We start from the raw sequence: 18,170 nt of genomic DNA on the forward strand, positions 1-18,170 counted from the left end.
AGGATTTTTGCATCTATGTTCACCGGTGATGTTGGCCTGTAGTTTTCTTTCTTAGTGACGTCTTTGTCTGGTTTTGATGTCAGGGTGATTATGGCCTCTTAGAATGAGTTTGGGAGTTTTCCTCCCTCTCCCATATTTTAGAAGAGTTTGAGAAGGATAGGTGTTAGCTCTACTCTAAATGTTTGGTAGAATTCGCCTGTGAAGCCATCTGGTCTTGGTGTTTTGTTTGTTGGAAGATTTTTTTTTTTTTTTTTTTTTTTTTTTTTTTTGCGGTATGCGGGCCTCTCACTGTTGTGGCCTCTCCCGTTGCGGAGCACAGGCTCCGGACGCGCAGGCTCCGCGGCCATGGCTCACGGGCTTAGTTGCTCCGCGGCATGTGGGATCTTCCCGGACCGGGGCACGAACCCGTGTCCCCTGCATCGGCAGGCGGATTCTCAACCACTGCACCACCAGGGAAGCCCTGTTGGAAGATTTTTAATCACAGTTACAATTTCAGTGCTTCAGATTGGTCTGTTCATATTTTCTATTTCTTCCTGGTTCAGTCTCGGAAGGTTGTGCATTTCTCAGTATTTGTCCATTTCTTCCAGGTTGTCCATTTTATTGGCATAGAGTTGCTTGTAGCAATCTCTCATAATCTTTTGTATTTCTGCAGTGTTAGTTGTTACTTCTCCTTTTTAATTTCTAATTCTATGGATATGAGTCTTCTCCATTTTTTGTTGATGAGTCTGGCTAATGGTTTATCAATTTTGTTTATCTTCTCAAAGAACCAGATTTTAGTTTTATTTATCTTTGCTATCATTTCCTTAATTTCTTTTTCATTTATTTCCGATCTGATCTTTATGATTTCTTTCCTTCTGCTAATTTTTGGGTTTTTTTTGTTCTTCTTTCTCTAATTGCTTTAGGTGCAAGGTTATGTTGTTTATTCGAGATGTTTCCTCTTTCTTAAGGTTAGAATGTAGTGCTATCAACTTCCCTCTTAGAACTGCTTTTGCTGCGTCCCATAGGTTTTGGGTCGTTGTGTCTCCATTGTCATTTGTTCCTAGGTATATTTTGATTTCCTCTTTGATTTCTTCAGTGATCACTTAGTTATTAAGTAGTGTATTGTTTAGCCTCCATGTGTTTGTATTTTTTACAGATCTTTTCCTGTAATTAATATCTAGCCTCATAGCGTTGTGGTCTGAAAAGATACTTGATACGATTTCAATTTTCTTAAATTTACTATGGCTAGATCTGTGACCGAGGTATGATCTATCCTGGAGAGTGTTCCATGAGAACTTGAGAAAAATGTGTATTCTGTTGTTTCTGGATGGCATGTCCTATAAATATCAATTAAGTCCATCTTGTTTAAAGTTTCATTTAAAACTTGTGTTTCCTTATTTATTTTCATTTTGGATGATCTGCCCATTGGTGAAAGTGGGGTGTTAAAGTTCCCTAGTTTGATTGTGTTACTGTCGATTTCTCCTTTTATGTCTGTTAGTATTTGCCTTATGTATTGAGGTGCTCCTATTTTGGGTGCATAAATATTTACAATTGTTATGTCTTCTTCATGGATCGATCCCTTGATCATTATGTAGTGTCCTAATTTCTCTCCTCTAATAGTCTTTATTTTAAAGTCTCTTTTGTCTGATATGAGATTTGCTACTCCAGCTTTCTTCTGATTTCCATTTGCATGGAATATCTTTTTCCATCCCCTCACTTTCAGTCTGTATGTGTCCCTAGGTCTGAAGTGGGTCTCTTGTAGACAGCATATATATGGGTCCTGTTTTTGTATCCATTCAGCCAGTCTGTGTCTTTCGGTGGGTGCATTTAATCCATTTACATTTAAGGTAGTTGTCAATATGTATATTCCTATTACCATTTACTTAATTGTTTCGAGTTTGTTCTTGTGGGACTTTTCCTTCTCTTGTGTTTCTTGTGTATAGAATTTCCTTTGGCATTTGCTGTAAAGCTGGTTTGGTGCTGAACTCTCTCAGCTTTTGCTTGTCTGTAAATGTTTTAATTTCTCCATCAAATCTGAATGAGATCCTTGCTGGGTAGAGTAATCTTGGTTGTAGGTTTTTCTCCTTCATCACTTTAAATATGTCCTGCCACTCCATTCTGGCTTGCTGAGTTTCTGCTAAAAGATCAACTATTAACCTTATGGGGATTCCCTTGTGTGTTATTTGTTGTTTTTCCCTTGCTGCTTTTAATATGTTTTCTTTGTATTTAATTTTTCACAGTTTGATTAATATGTGTCTTGGCATGTTTCTCCTTGGAGTTATCCTGATTGGGACTCTCTGTGCTTCCTGGACTTCATTTACTATTTCGTTTCCCATATTAGGGATGTTTTCAACTCTAATCTCTTCAAATATTTTCTCAGTCCCTTTCTTTTTCTCTTCTTTTTCTGCAACCCCTTTAATTCAAATTGGGGTGCGTTTAATGTTGTCCCAGAGGTCTCTGAGACTGTCCTTAGTTCTTTTCATTTTTTTTTCTTTCTTCTGCTCTGCAGTAGTTATTTCCACTATTTTATCTTCCAGGTCACCTATCCATTCTTCTGCATCAGTTATTCTGCTGTTGATCCCATCTAGAGATTTTTCATTTCATTTTGTGTTGTTCATCATTGCTTTTTTCGTCTTTAGTTCTTGTAGGTCCCTGTTAAATGTTTTTTGCATTTTGTCTATTCTGTTTCCAAGACTTTGGATCATCTTTAGTATCGTTATTCTGAATTCTTTTTCAGGAAGACTGCCTATTTTCTCTTCATTTGTTAGGTCTGATGGGTTTTTAACTTGCTCCTTCATCTGTTGTGTGTTTTTCTGTCTTTTCATTTTGCTTATCTTACTGTGTTTCGGGTCTCCTTTTTGCAGGCTGCATTTTCGTAGTTCCTGTTGTTTTTGGTGTCTGTCCCCAGTGGCTAAGGTTGATTCAGTGGGTTGAGTAGGTTTCCTGGTTGAGGGGGTAGTGCCTGTGTTCTGGTGGATGAGGCTGGATCTTGTCTTTCTGGTGGGCACGTCCACGTCTGGTGGTGTGTTTTTGTGTGTCTGTAGCTTTATTATGATTTTAGGCATCATCTCTGCTAATGGATGGAGCTGTGGTCCTCTCTTGCTAGTTGTTGGGCATAGGGTGTCCAGCACTGTAGCTTATTGGTCGTTGGCTGCAGCTGGGTCTTGGTGTTGAGATGGAGATCTCTGGGAGATTTTGGCCATTTGATATTACGGGGAGCTGGGAGGTCTCTTGTGGACCAGTGTCCTGAAGTTGGTTCTCCCAACTCAGAGACACAGCCCTGACACCTGGCTGGAGCACCAAGGGCCTTTAATCAACATGGCTCGGAATAAAAGGGAGAAAATATAGATAGGAAAGGAAGGAAGAAAGGAAGAAAAGAAGGAAGGAATGAAAGAAGAAAGAAAGGAAGGAAGGAATGAAAGAAGAAAGAAAGGAAGGAAGGAAGGAAAGAAGAAAGGATGGAAGAACGAAAGGAAAGGAAGAAAGAAAGAATGAAAGAAGATAAAATAAAGTAAGATAAATAAAGTTATTAAAATAAAAAAATAATTATGAAAAAGAAAAATTTTTTAAAGTAAGAAAAAAAGAAGAAAAAAACCCCCCAAAATGGGATGGTTAGAAACCTAGGATAAATGGTGAAAGCAAAGCTATACAGACAAAATCTTATAGAGGAGCATACACCTACATACTCAGAAAAAGAGATAAAGGGGAAAAAACAATATATCTTGTTTATAAAGTCCACCTCCTCAATTTGGGATGATTTGTTGTCTATTCAGGTATTCCACTGATGCAGGGTACATCAAGTTGATTGTGAGGATTTAATCTTCTGCTTCTGAGGCTGCTGGGAGAGATTTCCCTTTCTCTTCTTTGTTCGCACAGCTCCTGGAGTTCCGCTGTGGACTTGGCCCCGTCTCTGCATGCAGGTCACCTGAGGGCGTCTGCTCTTAGCTCAGATAGGACGAGGTTAAAGGAGCAGCTGATTTGGGCACTCTGGGTCATTCAGGCCGGGCAAGGGAGGGCTTCGGATGCGGGGTGAGACTGCAGCAGCAGAGGCCGCCGTGATGTTGCACCAGCCTGCAGCACGCCGTGCATTCTCCCGGGGAAGTTGTCCCTGGATCACGGGACCCTGGCAGTGGCAGGCTGCACAGGCTCCCAGGAGGCGAGTTGTGGAGAGTGACCTGCGCTCACACACAGGCTTTTTGGTGGTGGCAGCAGTGGCCTTACCGTCTCATTCCGGTTTCTGGTGTCCCTACTGATAGCCGCAGTTTGCTCCTTTTTCTTGAGCTCCTTTAAGCGGTGTGCTTAATCCCCTCTCTTTGTGCACCGGGAAATGAAGGGGCAAGAAAACGTCTCTTGTCTCTTCGGCAGCTCACACCTGTCTCTGGAGCTCCTTTCAGTGGCGTGCTTAATCCCCTCTCCTCGTGCCCCAGGAAGCAAAGAGGAAAGAAAAGGTCTCTTGCCTCTTCGGCAGCTCCAGACTTCTCCCAGACTCCCTCCCGGCTAGCTGTGGTGCACTAACCCTATCAGGCTGTGTTCCCGCTGCCAACCTCTGTCCTCTCCCAGCTTCCAACCAAAGCCCGAGCCTCAACTTCCAGCCCCCGCCCATCCTGGTGGGTGAACAGACAAGCCTCTCGGGCTGGTGAGTGCTGGTTGGCACCGATACTCTCCGGGAATCTCTCTGCTTTTCCCTCCACACTCCTGTGCCTGTGCTCTCCTCCATGGCTCTGAAGCTTCCCCCTGTGCCACCTGCCATCTCTGCCCGTGAAGTGGCATCTAGTGTGTGGAAACCTTTCCTCCTAAACAGCTTCCTCCCACTGGTGCAGGTCCTGTCCCTAATATTTTGTCTCTGTTTATTCTTTTTTCTTTTGCCCTACCCAGGTACGTGGGGAGTTTCTTGCCTTTTGGAAGGTCTGAGGTCTTCTGCCACCGTTCAGTGGGTGTTCTATAGGAGCAGTTCCCCGTGTAGATGTATTTCTGATGTATCTGTGGGGAGGAAGGTGATCTCTGCATCTTACTCTTCTGCCATCTTCTCTTTTCCCATTCATGTAGATTTTTTGCTATTTATCCTGCTATTATTCTCTGAGCTTCCTCAACCTGTTGTTTGTATCTGTGCTTAACTTTAGAAAGTTTTCAGTCATCATTACTTTAATATTTCTACTGTTTCTCTCCTTCATTTCCTCTGGCATTCCTAGTATGCATATCTTACACGTTTTATAATTGTCCAACATTTCTTGAATAATCTACTCTATCTTCTTTATTCCGTTTTGTCTGCATGTCATTTTTTGAAATATCTATTGCCATATATTCAGTTCACTGATTCTTTCCTTTGTCTTGCCCAGTCTTTTGGTGAGCCCATTAAAGGCATTCTTTATTTCTGCTAGTGTTTTTGATTGCTATCATTTCCCTTTGATTATTTCTTCAAATTTTCATTTGTCTTCTTATATTATCCATCTGTTCTTGTGTATTGTCCTCTTTTCCATAACAGCCTTTAGCTGTAATCCCTGGTTCTATGATTTCACCATCCACCATCTCTGCCTTCTTTGAGTCTGATTCTGATGCTTATTCTTCAGACTATGTTTGTTGGTTTGTTTTTCCTTTTTGCATGCCTTGTAATATATTGTTGAAAGCTGAACATGATGCCCTGGGTAAAAAGAACTGAGGTAAAAAGGCCATTATTATTAGGTTTTATGCTTATCTGACTAGGGTTTAGGCTGTGCTTTGTTTGCTATAGCTGTTCTTGTCAGAAGCCAAAATTTCCTCTGGTGTCTTTGTGTTTTGTTTTCCCTATTACCATTGGATTTCTTTAGAGAGATATTCTTAAATAAGGTTTGATACTGGTTTCAGCAACAGGCTTCTGCTTCTGGGCTTCTGCTCTGGCAAGCTTCGATTCTCCATATTCAACTATCTATCCAATTTTTGAGGCAGTGGTTTTTCCTCTGAGTTCAGTACTCTGTTGGTTCTAAGAAGAGTTGTTGATTCTCAGCTTAGCTTTTCCTTGTATGAGGATGGGCACAATAACTTCCTAGCTTCTTACTTATTAGGCCAGAAACCAGAAATCTTGCATCAGTCATTTTTTCTATCTTGGCTTCATGTTCCCTGTTTGTAAAATAAAGGGATAAGGTCACTGCTTGGTGGCATAATTCTCCTCCAGCCCTAACATTCTGTTGAATCCATAAGCACTGACTTACATGAATGTCTATGCTGTTATGTGACATTTATTACCCTTTTTCTATAGGCAGACCTCCAGGTGGACAAGGAGAGACACAATTTCTTCGAGTCATCCCTTGATTATGTTTATCAAATCCAGGAAGTTCAGGAGTCTAAGAAGTTCAATATTGTGGAGCCAGTAAGTTCTATCTGTTGATGAATGGTCTAAAAATATTTACCAAATCTCAGGTAAATGTGGAGAACTTTGATTATGAAATTGGAGTCTCCAAGAATATGAAGGATAGTCAATGCTTAGTAATGAATGTCAAAGAAGTAGACACACTGGCTTATGTTATTCTTGCTCTCTCACTAATATTCTCTCTCTCACTCTTCCTTTCCCTCCCCCACACTCCTTCCTCCCCCATTTCTCTCTATAGCTATGACTTTTTCTTTATCTTTCTTTTCCTCCTCTCCTTCCTTCCCTTCCTTGATTTCTCTGTCACCTTTCATTTTACTTTTTTCTTCTCCCTTCCTTCCTCTCATACTTTCATAAGGTTTCTGAATGTACTCATCATATCACAGACACTGTTCTAGGAACTCATGTTCCTTGCATTCAATGAATTCCGATTCTATTATTTTTACTTCCATCTTTGGAAAATTTTTTAAATTAATAGCTTTAATTTATTGTAAAAGATGATGGGCTGTGGTTTGACAACTATGTTGAATTTTAACAACTTTATTTTTTACTAGAAAATAATGTAGAAAACAATGTAAAAAAAATTGCAGAAAAGCTATAAAAACGTATATGTAGAACAAAACAAATACAACAAATCTCCCATACAGAGATGATCACTGTTAATATTGTGGTATTTTTCCTCCTAAATTCCCTGTGTATCTGTTATATTCCTTTCTCTATCTATTGTGCATGTGTACTTGTAGATGTGTGTACACATGTGCCTGTGTGTGTACACATATTACACATGAACATGTATATATTTTTGTACATGTGTATCTGTGCTCACAGTTGTATATATTTGCATATATATATATGTGCAAACAAGTATTTATTAATTTATCCAGTAAGCATTTATTGAGCTTCTGTTATGTGCCAGGCACAGTGCTAAACACTGGGTATTCTATAGTGAAAAAGACAGACTCAGTTTCTGTCTTAATGAAGACTATGCTATGCTTTCGTGGGGTAGACAGAAGGGAAAGAAGGATACACATAAATAAAATAACTATAAGTTGTGATAAGGACTAAAACAAAGAACAAGAACAGACATCTACTTTAGATCAAGTGGTCAAGGGGCACCTCTGAAAGTGTCATTTAAGATGAGATCTAAAGAAAGAGAAGATGAGGCAATGTGAATAATGGGGAAAGAATGTTCCAGGTACAGAAAAACACATGTGCACAGCCCTTAAGTTAGAAAAGAATGATATGCTCAAGGAATGAAAAGATTAGTGCCTTTAGATTCTGGTGAGAGAAAAGGAGAGTGGCAGGAAATAATATCTGACAGGAATGCATAGGATCTGTAATCATGGTGAAGGGGTTAGGTTTTAGTCTATGTATAGTAGAAAAATCACTGATGGGTATTAAATAGGATATGACGTGCTGATCTTGTTGTGTGGAAAAGGGCTTGGAAGGGGGCAACAGTGGGAGTGAGGAAACCAGTTAGGAGGCTATTGCAATGGTCTAGGCAAGCAAAAATGTTGCTTTGGTTTTGGATGATGGTAGTAGAAACAGAAAAGAAGGATTGGATTAGAGATACATTTTAGAAGCAAAACTGACAGGAATTACTGATTGATTAGATTGAGATGTGAGTGAAAGAAATCAGAATTCTTTACTTTCTGGCTTGACTGACTGAGTGGGTGGTGTTGTCATTTCCTGAGATGGGAAAGCTTGGAGAGAAGCAGGAAGAATGTCTATATAACTGTGTGTGGGGTACACGTACTCATATGCATATATATATATGTACATATATATAACTATATATGTATATATACATACACATGTGTATAGTACATAAGTATACATAGTTTTTATATGCTTATGTATATATACATATATAGTTTGTGTTTATGTAAATATATACACACATATTTATGTGTTTATATGTATATGTGTATGTACATATTTATATGTACTCACCTGTTTATTTCTAAAAAGAGCAGAGCAGTTTTTACTACTTCCTATTACACTTTACTATTGCCAGCATTGAGCATTGCTTTTAAAATGTTTGTATTTGATAGATGAAATTTGTATTTTCTTTTGTTTTTATTTGTGTATATTTGATTTTTATTGGGGTTGAACATTTTAAACATCAAAAATATATTTTATTGATCATTTCTACGTCTTCTTCTGCAATGTCCCAACCCCTCCCTGAAACATTTCTAACTTGAATATTGGTTTTCAAAAAAAAAGATCCTTGGATCTTTTAGCATTATGACAGTCTTCATTATGGTCATTTAGCCATTTTAATTTATTGAGTACCTATTCTGTGCCATTCCTGAGGATATAAACACACAGTTTATTCCCACATTATGTCCATACTGTCCACATTATGAATGGTTTTATATGCTATCTGAAAAGGGTATTGATGAGTAAATTTGGTAATAGTTCTTATTTTGTAGATCTGAGTCCAGTGTTAATGTTTAACCTAATAAAAGAATAGCTATGTGTAGACCTGTTTGTGTTTGTGTTACTGCTTTTAACACTATACTCCACTGTGTGGAGTTTCTTTTTGTGCATCTATTTCCTTTATTTGATTAATGAGAAGGTGCTGGTGATAAAGTTATTTTTATACATTTTCCCTAGGTATTGGCCTTTCTTCATAGCCTCTTCATTTCCAACAGCTTGACCGTGGAGCTCACACAGGATTTCCTCCCATATAAACAGCAACTCCAGCTCAGTTTACAGAATGTGAGTTTACATGTGGGTTTCTTCACCTGTCTCTGAATTCCAATTGGATTTCAGCTCCAATATCTTGACCATGGAGTTCTAGGTTATTACATCTCAAATAATTTGTCAGGACAGACTGGCATGGATCACAAATGTTTTAGTGTACTAGATTGTTCTTACCCATCCAGTTTCAGCTCTTCCCTGTGTTTGAGGCTGACTGTTGTTCAAACCCACCCTTCTACACACTGACGTGTCTATCTATCCAATATTTATTAAATGTTGATAATTTGGTATATCTCTCACAGATCAGAACCCACCTATGGGCTTTTTTAAGCACAGGTCTTATGCTCCTTCCCTGCTAGTTAGTCAGGACATTCTCTTTGTAGGTTTTATTACCACAAATGCCCATTTTCCCCTCTTTTCCTTTTCTCACTACTTTTCTCATTACAGTACTAGAGTTGAATAAATTATTTTTAAAGGTTGTCTCCACCTTCTTTCCCATGCTGTTTCTTATAGATGGGCATAGGCACACCCTTCCTTTCCTTGTCACATATATTATTTTTCTCATTTACTTATTTAATCCACATTTAACAACTAGTTAGGGACATAATGAACATATACTCTGTGCCAGACATTTTAAAATGCACTGAACATACCATAATGAGGCATGTTAGTTTTTGCCTTCAAGGAATATACAGTCTCTTGGAGCCAAGAGATATAAACAGAGATATATTATGATTACTTATGAAAAGTGCTAAAATACAGTTAAGACCAAAAAAGTTAAAGAAGCATAGAGAGTGGAATAATTGACTGTCTGGTACAGTAAAAGAAGGTATCACTGAGGTAGTGACTTTGGACTTGTTACATTGCATAAAATTTATAGTTGTATTTTTAGGTGAAAACAGTTGGTAAGTTGCAGTTGAAATAAACTTTACTTGGTTGTTTAGGAGAATCCTGATTTATAGGTGTTGTTTTTATTGTTGTTTTTCTTTCTGGGTACTCTCACCAGAATGTGAGAGCCCCTCTCTTCTGCTGATTTACAAAATATTCCTATAACCAGGAATATTTAGTTGTGTACTTTTAAATATGTTACTTCTTAACATTAGCTTTTGCTATTCATGAGCATGAAAACATAGGTTTTCTGTTAACCTATGTTCAAAGAGAGCACCCTGTCATATCCTTTATTCTAATGGCCTGGATTTGATTCAGAGCCAAGTAGGCAGTAGCTTTACTTGAGGCAGAATGTAGAAGTTGCCAGTGATAGTATTATCTTTGGGAACCTTCTTTATAGCCTCCCTTTTTGTAAGGCAGGGGTCAGTCTGTTGCTCAGTATTCTTAAAGCCTTTACTTATTGGAGGCTTTTGTCATTTCCATTATAAAATGTTTCCCAGATGTGGTTTTATGGCTACATTGGTATTTATGTTTCCCTCTCCCTTTCAGACTTTAGTACTGTTAAACTCCACTAAATTGTTTTCTAATTACTATGCCATTCAACATTTGTTTCTTTGCTATGCTGTAGCACATGGTGAAAGCCAAGAAAACTCTGCACTGGGTCTCTGACCAGTGAATGCTTATTCATGATGATGGTGATGATGATAATGATTATGATGATAATGTCTTGACAGACAAGAAATCATTTCTCCAGTACCCGAGAAGAGATGGAAGAACTTAAAAAAAGGATGAAAGAAGCTCCGCAGACATGCAAACTTCCAGGGCAGCCAACCATCGAAGGCTATCTCTATACACAAGAGAAATGTGTGTGGGAATACAGGGATGGCTACTGGGTTTCAGTAGGCTGACGCCAGCTGCTACTTGACTTCTCCAAACTCCAGGCACCCATATAGTTCATAGACCCCTGCCAGCTATACCTATTTGGAGAGTAGTGTGGGAATAGAGAAAATAAAAAGGAGGGAGAAATTGGAGGAGGAGGTTAAGGATTTGTCTTCCAAAGGCTGTGGGATGATAAGGCCTAAGGTTTTCTCTGAGATTCAAAATGGGGATTGTTAATTGCTTAATCCTTAAAATGACTCTTTGGGAGTCATTGAAAGGGAGGTAGGAGAAAGGAGACATAAAAAAATACTTATTATACCTACTATGTTCCAGGCATGGTGTTAAGTGCTTTAAATATACTACCTCATGTAATCTTTGAAACCACCTTATCATACCCATTTTACACATGAAGCCGCTGAGGCTTAGAGAGATCACTAGTTGAAAGTCACCCAGCTATAATGTAGCAGGGCTAAGTGTAAACTCAGGTTTGTGAAATGCCAAAACATATGGTCCTACAGCTATACCCTATACCTTCCACTGCCTTAGGATCATAAACTTTCCCTTAAAGCAGTACACAACCATTGCAATTTCAATGAGCAACACAGTTGTTCATTGCTAACCAAGGAAAATGGGTTAACTTATCTGGTAACTGAATATTGCAGTGGATTCAAGCTTTTCTACCTCCTAAATAACATTATGTAAACCCGTATGTGCTATTTGATTTTCCTTTTGAACTATGACCCAATGTCCCAAAGCCTGTGATTTCATTCCCTGACCAGAATTATTCTACCTGGTGAGTAGGCAGATGAGACTACCCAGCGGTTACCAGTGGCAAAAACCACTGAAATCCACAAAACATGGTATTTCAGCAGTGATATTATCATGCTTTTCATCCCTTAGAGCAACACACTTTGATGGTTTTCAAAGATGCGTTCTTCTATCTGTCAGGTTCATCTCTTCACCTCTCCATTGCAGGATCTCTCAGTCTCAGTGGTATTGACATTTCAGACTGGCTAATACTTTGTTTTGAGCAGTTATCCTATGTATTATAAGGTGTTTAGAAGCATCTATAGCCTCTCCCCACTTTATTCTAATAGCACTTCCCAGGTGTGATAACCTAAAATGTCTCTAGGCATTGCCAAATGTCCCCTGGGAGGCAAAATTGCCCCTACTTGAGAACCACTGCTATATTATAAGAGAGGCACAGAGTAATGAGTATGTAATCTTGGCTCTAATATCAACTAACTATGTGATCCTTCTATGCCCCAGTTTTCTAATCTGTTAAATGGATATGACATTCCTACTCAGTTGAATGTCCGCTTACTAAGAATCCTTTTTGCCAGACAATATGCAATGCATTGGGGGTACAAAAAGTGGATCAAACTTGGTTTTTGCCCTCAAGAAGTTCACAGTCTGATTAAGACACAAGTATATCAAGAACTATAATGAAATGTGTTCAGCACTGCATTTAAGGCATATATCTAAGGGCTTCACTGAGGAAGTGATATATGAACTGAAACTTGAATTATGACTGGGAGTTTGACAGGTAACGAAAATGGCAAAGAAAATTCCAGGTGTATACTACTGCATGAATAAAGGCACAGAGGTGTGTGAGGTTGTAGTTTGTAGGGTCTTGATTTTCCAACGACAGTCCTGGCTTATACTTGTTGTCCTGATATAATTAGTGATAGTGCCTTATTCACTCTTAAATATGTCTTGAACTTGGTCTATATATTATATTGCCACCTATTTTTTTGGTAACTGAATATAATTCCATGAGACAAGAGCAGAGAGGTGAGGGTGGCAAAAGACAAAGTTGGAAAGGTAAATATGATCACATTATAAAAGGCTTTGTGAGCCAACCTAAGGAGTTTGGAGAGAGTGGGAAAGCCATGGGTGGTTTATAATAAAAAGAATTATATAAGTAAACCTATAATTAAAAAAGTATTTCTCTAGCAAAAGAGTAGAGAATGGGCTAGAAAGGAGTGATCACAGATGGGGGAAACCAAAGAGAAGGCCACTGAAATAATTAATTGGAGAAATAGTGAATTTTTGTTTTGTTTGAAATAGCTCATAAAACATTTTTTTTAAGTCAGAAATAGGGTACTGAATGAATTCAGTTCTAAAAGGGGTGAAAGGAGAGACATGTAGGGGATAGAAGGGCAGGTTATAGGGAAGGAGGAGCAGAAGATTACAGATGTTTCCAGATCATACAATAGTATATATAATGGGATCATTCACAGGGAACATGGCAAGGAGAGTGGTTTGGAGCAAGCCAGAGCAGATATGGAAGCAGTTGATTAGGCTATCCATCTGTGAAGTGGGTAGGTGGTACTGCACGGCTGGAGCTCAGGGGAAAAGTAGCACTAGATCTGGATCATGACCATGAAGAATAATCTGTACACAGCTTCTGTCTTAGGGGTGGACTGACCATGCAGCCAAAATACTTATTCTATCAGCTCACTGTCGCCTATCTTTGTAGGGGCTTTGGGAATATCCTGGGTGAAATACTACTGCCAATATGAGAAAGAGACCAAAACGCTCACCATGACACCTATGGAGCAGAAGCCAGGTGCTAAGCAGCAGGTCAGTTCTTTTATGGGCCACACTTTTTTGAAATACATCTGTGACTGCATCTCAGAAAAGAGTATTTGTTGACTTCGTGTCAAAGAATCAAGTCCACCACTGTCGTGTGAAGCCATGACTTCATATGTTCTCCATGGCCTAAGTTTGCATTGGGCCAGATACTACTCAGTTGAGTGAAAAATGTCTGTTAATGATTCCAGGCCTTCTGACAGTGCCTGTACTCTTTTAGATCATTATTACAAGAGTCTATCACATTGTACAAAGAAAATTTGCAAAAAAAAAAATGGATAAATTGGAGGAGAGTATTACTTGCTTTTAAGAAGGCTCTACTATAGGATTCCTTTAAATAGTTAAGAGTTTAAACTACAAAACATTTTCCAAAATTCCTTTTTTAAAGGAGTATTCTGTTGCCTAAAGTTGAAATAATCTATACCTCACATTGTATGTAATACTCAAATATATTTAAGCAGTTAATCCCTCTTTTTCTGCCCTCCAAACTTTCTCCTACTCCGCAAAATGGCATGATGAGTTTAACACACTGAGAAAATAGTTCACTAACATGGAGGAACCTGATCTTTTTTTTTTTTTTTTTAATACACACATTATTTTTTTAAACATTTATTGGAGTATAACTGTTTTACAAAAGTGTGTTAGTTTTTCCTTTACAACAAAGTGAATCAGTTATACATATACATATGTTCCCATATCTCTTCCCTCTTGCATCACCCCCTCTCCCACCCTCCCTATCCCACCCCTCTAGGTGGTCACAAAGCACAGAGGTGATCTCCCTGTGCTATGCGGCAGCTTCCCACTAGCTATCTAATTTATATTTGAAAGTGTATATATGTCCCTGCCACTCTCTCACTTCATCACAGCTTACCCTTCCCCCTCCCCATATCCTCAAGTCCATGCTCTAGTAAGCCTGTGTTTTATTCCTATCCTAACACTAATCTCTTCATGACATTTTTTTTTCCATAGAGTCCATATATATATGTTAGCATATGGTATTTGTTTCTCTCCTTCTGACTTACTTCACTCTGTATGACAGACTCCAGGTCCATCCACCTCATTATAAATAACTCAGTTTCCTTTCTTTTTATGGCTGAGTAATATTCCATTGTATATATGTGCCACATCTTCTTTAGCAATTCATCTGTTGATGGACACTTAGGTTGCTTCCATGTCCTGGCTATTGTAAATAGAGCTGCAATGAACTTTTTGGTGCATGACTCTTTTTGAATTATGGTTTTCTCAGGGTATATGCCCAGTAGTGGGATTGATGGATGGTATGGCAGTTCTATTTGTAGTTTTTTTTTTTAACATCTTTATTTGAGTATAACTGTTTTACAATAGTGTGTTAGTTTCTCCTTTACAACAAAGTGAATCAGTTATGCATATACATATGTTCCCATAACTCTTCCCTCTTGTGTCACCCTCCCTCCCACCCTCCTTATCCCACCCCTCTAGGTGGTCACAAAGCACAGAGGTGAACTCCCTGTGCTATGCTGCAGCTTCCCACTAGCTACCTAATTTACATTTGGTAGTGTGTATATGTCCCTGCCACTCTCTCACATCGTCACAGCTTACCCTTCCCCCTCCCCATATCCTCAACTCCATGCTCTAGTAGGTCTGTGTTCTATTCCCATCCTACCACTAATCTCATCATGACTTTTTTTTTTTTTTTTTAGATTCCATATACATGTGTTAGCATACGGTATTTGTTTTTATCCTTCTGACTTACTTCATGCTGTATGACAGATTCCAGGTCTATCCACCTCATTACAAATAACTGTTTCATTTCTTTTTATGGCTGAGTAATATTCCATTGTATATATGTGCCACATCTTCCTTATCCATTCATCTCTTGATGGACACTTAGGTTGCTTCCATGTCCTGGCTATCGTAAATAGAGCTGCAATAAACATTTTGGTACATGACTCTTTTTGAATTATGGTTTTCTCAGGGTATATGCCCAGTAGTGGGATTGCTGGGTCATATGGTATTTCTATTTGTAGTTTTTAACGGAACCTCCATACTGTTCTCCATAGTGGCTGTATCATCTTACATTCCCACCAACAGTGCAAGAGTGTTCCCTTTTCTCCACACCCTCTCCAGCATTTATTGTTTCTAGAGTTTTGGATGATGGCCAATCTAACCGGTGTGAGATGATATCTCATTGTAGTTTTGATTTGCATTTCTCATGATTAATGATGTTGAGCATTCTTTCATGTGTTTGCTGGCTGGCGATCTGTATATCTTCTTTGGAGAAATGTCTATTTAGTTCTTCTGCCCATTTTTGAATTGGGTTGTTTGTCTTTTTGTTATTGAGCTGCATGAGTTGCTTATAAATTTTGGATATTAATCCTTTGTCAGTTGCTTCATTTGCAAATATTTTCTCCCATTCTGAGGGTTGTCTTTTGGTCTTGTCTATGGTATCCTTTGCTGTGCAAAAGCTTTTAAGTTTCATTAGATCCCCTTTGTTTATTTTTGTTTTTATTTCCATTTCTCTAGGAGACGGGTCAAAAAGGATATTGCTGTGATTGATGTCATAGAGTGTTCTGCCTAGGTTTTCCTCTAAGAGTTTGATAGTGTCTGGCCTTACATTTAGGTCTTTAACCCATTTTGAGTTTATTTTTGTATATGGTGTTAGGGAGTGTTCTAATTTCACACTTTTCCATGTAGCTGTCCAGTTTACCCAGCCCCACTTATTGAAGAGGCTGTCTTTTCTCCACTGTATATCCTTCCCTCCTTTATCAAAGATAAGGTGAACGTATGTCTGTGGGTTTATCGCTGGGCTTTCTATCCTGTTCCATTGATCTGTATTTCTGTTTTTGTGCCAGTACCATACTGTCTTGATTACTGTAGCCTTGTAGTAGAGTCTGAAGTCAGGGAGCCTGATTCCTCCAGCTCCATTTTTCATTCTCAAGATTGCTTTGGCTGTTCCGAGTCTTTTGTGTTTCCATACAAATTGTGAAATGTTTTTTTCTAGTTCTGTAAAAAATGCCAGTGGTAATTTGATAGGGATCTCATTGAATCTGTAGATTGCTTTCGGTAGTAGAGTCATTTTCACAATGTTGATTCTTCCAATCCAAGAACATGGTATACTTCTCCACCTGTTTGTATCATCTTTAATTTCTTTCATCAGTGTCTTATAGTTTTCTGCATACAAGTCTTTTGTCTCCTTAGTTTGGCTTATTCTTAGATATTTAATTCCTTTTGTTGCAATGGTAAATGGGGGTGTTTTCTTAATTTCACTCTCAGATTTTTCATCATTAGTGTATAAGAATGCCAGAGATTTCTTTGTATTAATTTTGTATCCTGAAACTTTACCAAATTCATTGATTAGCTCTAGTAGTTTTCTGGTAGCATCCTTAGTATTCTCTATGTATAGTATCATGTCATCTGCAAAGAGTGACAGCTTTACTTCTTCTTTTCCTATTTGGATTCCTTTTATTTCATTTCCTTCTCTGATTGCTGTGGCTAGAACTTCCAAAACTATGTTGAATAACAGTGGTGAGAGTGGGCAACCTTGTCTTGTTCCTGATCTTAGTGGAAATGGTTTCAGTTTTTCACCATTGAGAACAGTGATAGCTGTGGGTTTGTCACATATGGCCTTTATTATGTTGAGCAAAGTTCCCTGTATGCCTACTTTCTGCGGGGTTTTTATCATAAATGAGTGTTGAATTTTGTCAAAAGCTTTCTCTGCATCTATTGAGATGATCATGTGGTTTTTCTCCTTCAGTTTGTTGATATGGTGTATCACGTTGATTGATTTGCATATATTGAAGAATCCTTGCATTCCTGGAATAAACCCCACTTGATCATGGTGTATGATCCTTTCAATATGCTGTTGGATTCTGCTTGCTCATATTTTGTTGATGATTTTTGCATCTATGTTCATCAGTGATATTGGCCTGTAGTTTTCTTTCTTTGTTACGTCTTTCTCTGGTTTTGGTATCAGGGTGATGATGGCCTCATAGAATGAGTTTGGGGGTGTTCCTCCCTCTGCTATCTTTTGGAAGAGTTTGAGAAGGATAGGTGTTAGCTCTTCTCTAAATGTTTGATAGAATTCGCCTGTGAAGCCATCTGGTCCTGGGCTTTTGTTTGCTGGAAGATTTTTAATCACAGTTTCAATTTCAGTGCTTGTGATTGTTCTGTTTATATTTTCTATTTCTTCCTGGTTCAGTCTCGGCAGGTTGTGCCTTTCTAAGAATTTGTCCATTTCTTCCAGGTTGTCCATTTTATTGGCATACAGTTGCTTGTAGTAATCTCTAATAATCTTTTGTATTTCTGCAGTGTCATTTGTTACATCTCCTTTTTCATTTCTAATTCTATTGATTTGAGTCTTCTTCCTTTTATTCTTGATGAGTCTGGCTAATGGTTTATCAATTTTATTTATCTTCTCAAAGAATCAGCTTTTACTTTTATTGATCTTTGCTATTGTTTCCTTCATTTCTTTTTCATTTATTTCTGATCTGATCTTTATGATTTCTTTCCTTCTGCTAAATTTGGGGGTTTTTTTGTTCTTCTTTCTCTAATTGCTTAAGTGCAACGTTACGTTCTTTATTCTAGATGTTTCCTGTTTCTTAAGGTAGGATTGTATTGCTATAAACTTGCCTCTTAGAACTGCTTTTGCTGCATCACATAGATTTTGGGTCGTCGTGTCTCCATTGTCATTTGTTTCTAAGTATTATTTGATTTCCTCTTTGATTTCTTCAGTGATCACTTAGTTATTAAGTAGTGTATTGTTTAGCCTCCATGTGTTTGTATTTTTTACAGATCTTTTCCTGTA

At 38.3% G+C, this 18,170-nt stretch overlaps 1 protein-coding gene across 4 annotated transcripts in view; it reads left to right on the plus strand.

Annotated features, from left to right (window-relative positions):
* OPHN1 (oligophrenin 1) overlaps nucleotides 1–18,170 on the plus strand; it is a 731,745-nt gene that overhangs the window by 386,489 nt on the left and 327,086 nt on the right. For all 4 annotated transcript variants that reach the window (XM_059051488.2, XM_067023139.1, XM_067023140.1 and 1 more), the window contains exons 7-10: nucleotides 6,212–6,322; nucleotides 8,939–9,043; nucleotides 10,648–10,777; nucleotides 13,275–13,378. In XM_059051488.2, coding sequence (XP_058907471.1) covers nucleotides 6,212–6,322; nucleotides 8,939–9,043; nucleotides 10,648–10,777; nucleotides 13,275–13,378 — 450 coding nt within the window. The remainder of the gene's footprint in view (nucleotides 1–6,211; nucleotides 6,323–8,938; nucleotides 9,044–10,647; nucleotides 10,778–13,274; nucleotides 13,379–18,170) is intronic.

The sequence above is a fragment of the Kogia breviceps genome, chromosome X (assembly GCF_026419965.1).
Source record: "Kogia breviceps isolate mKogBre1 chromosome X, mKogBre1 haplotype 1, whole genome shotgun sequence".
NCBI classification, from domain to species: domain Eukaryota; kingdom Metazoa; phylum Chordata; class Mammalia; order Artiodactyla; family Physeteridae; genus Kogia; species Kogia breviceps.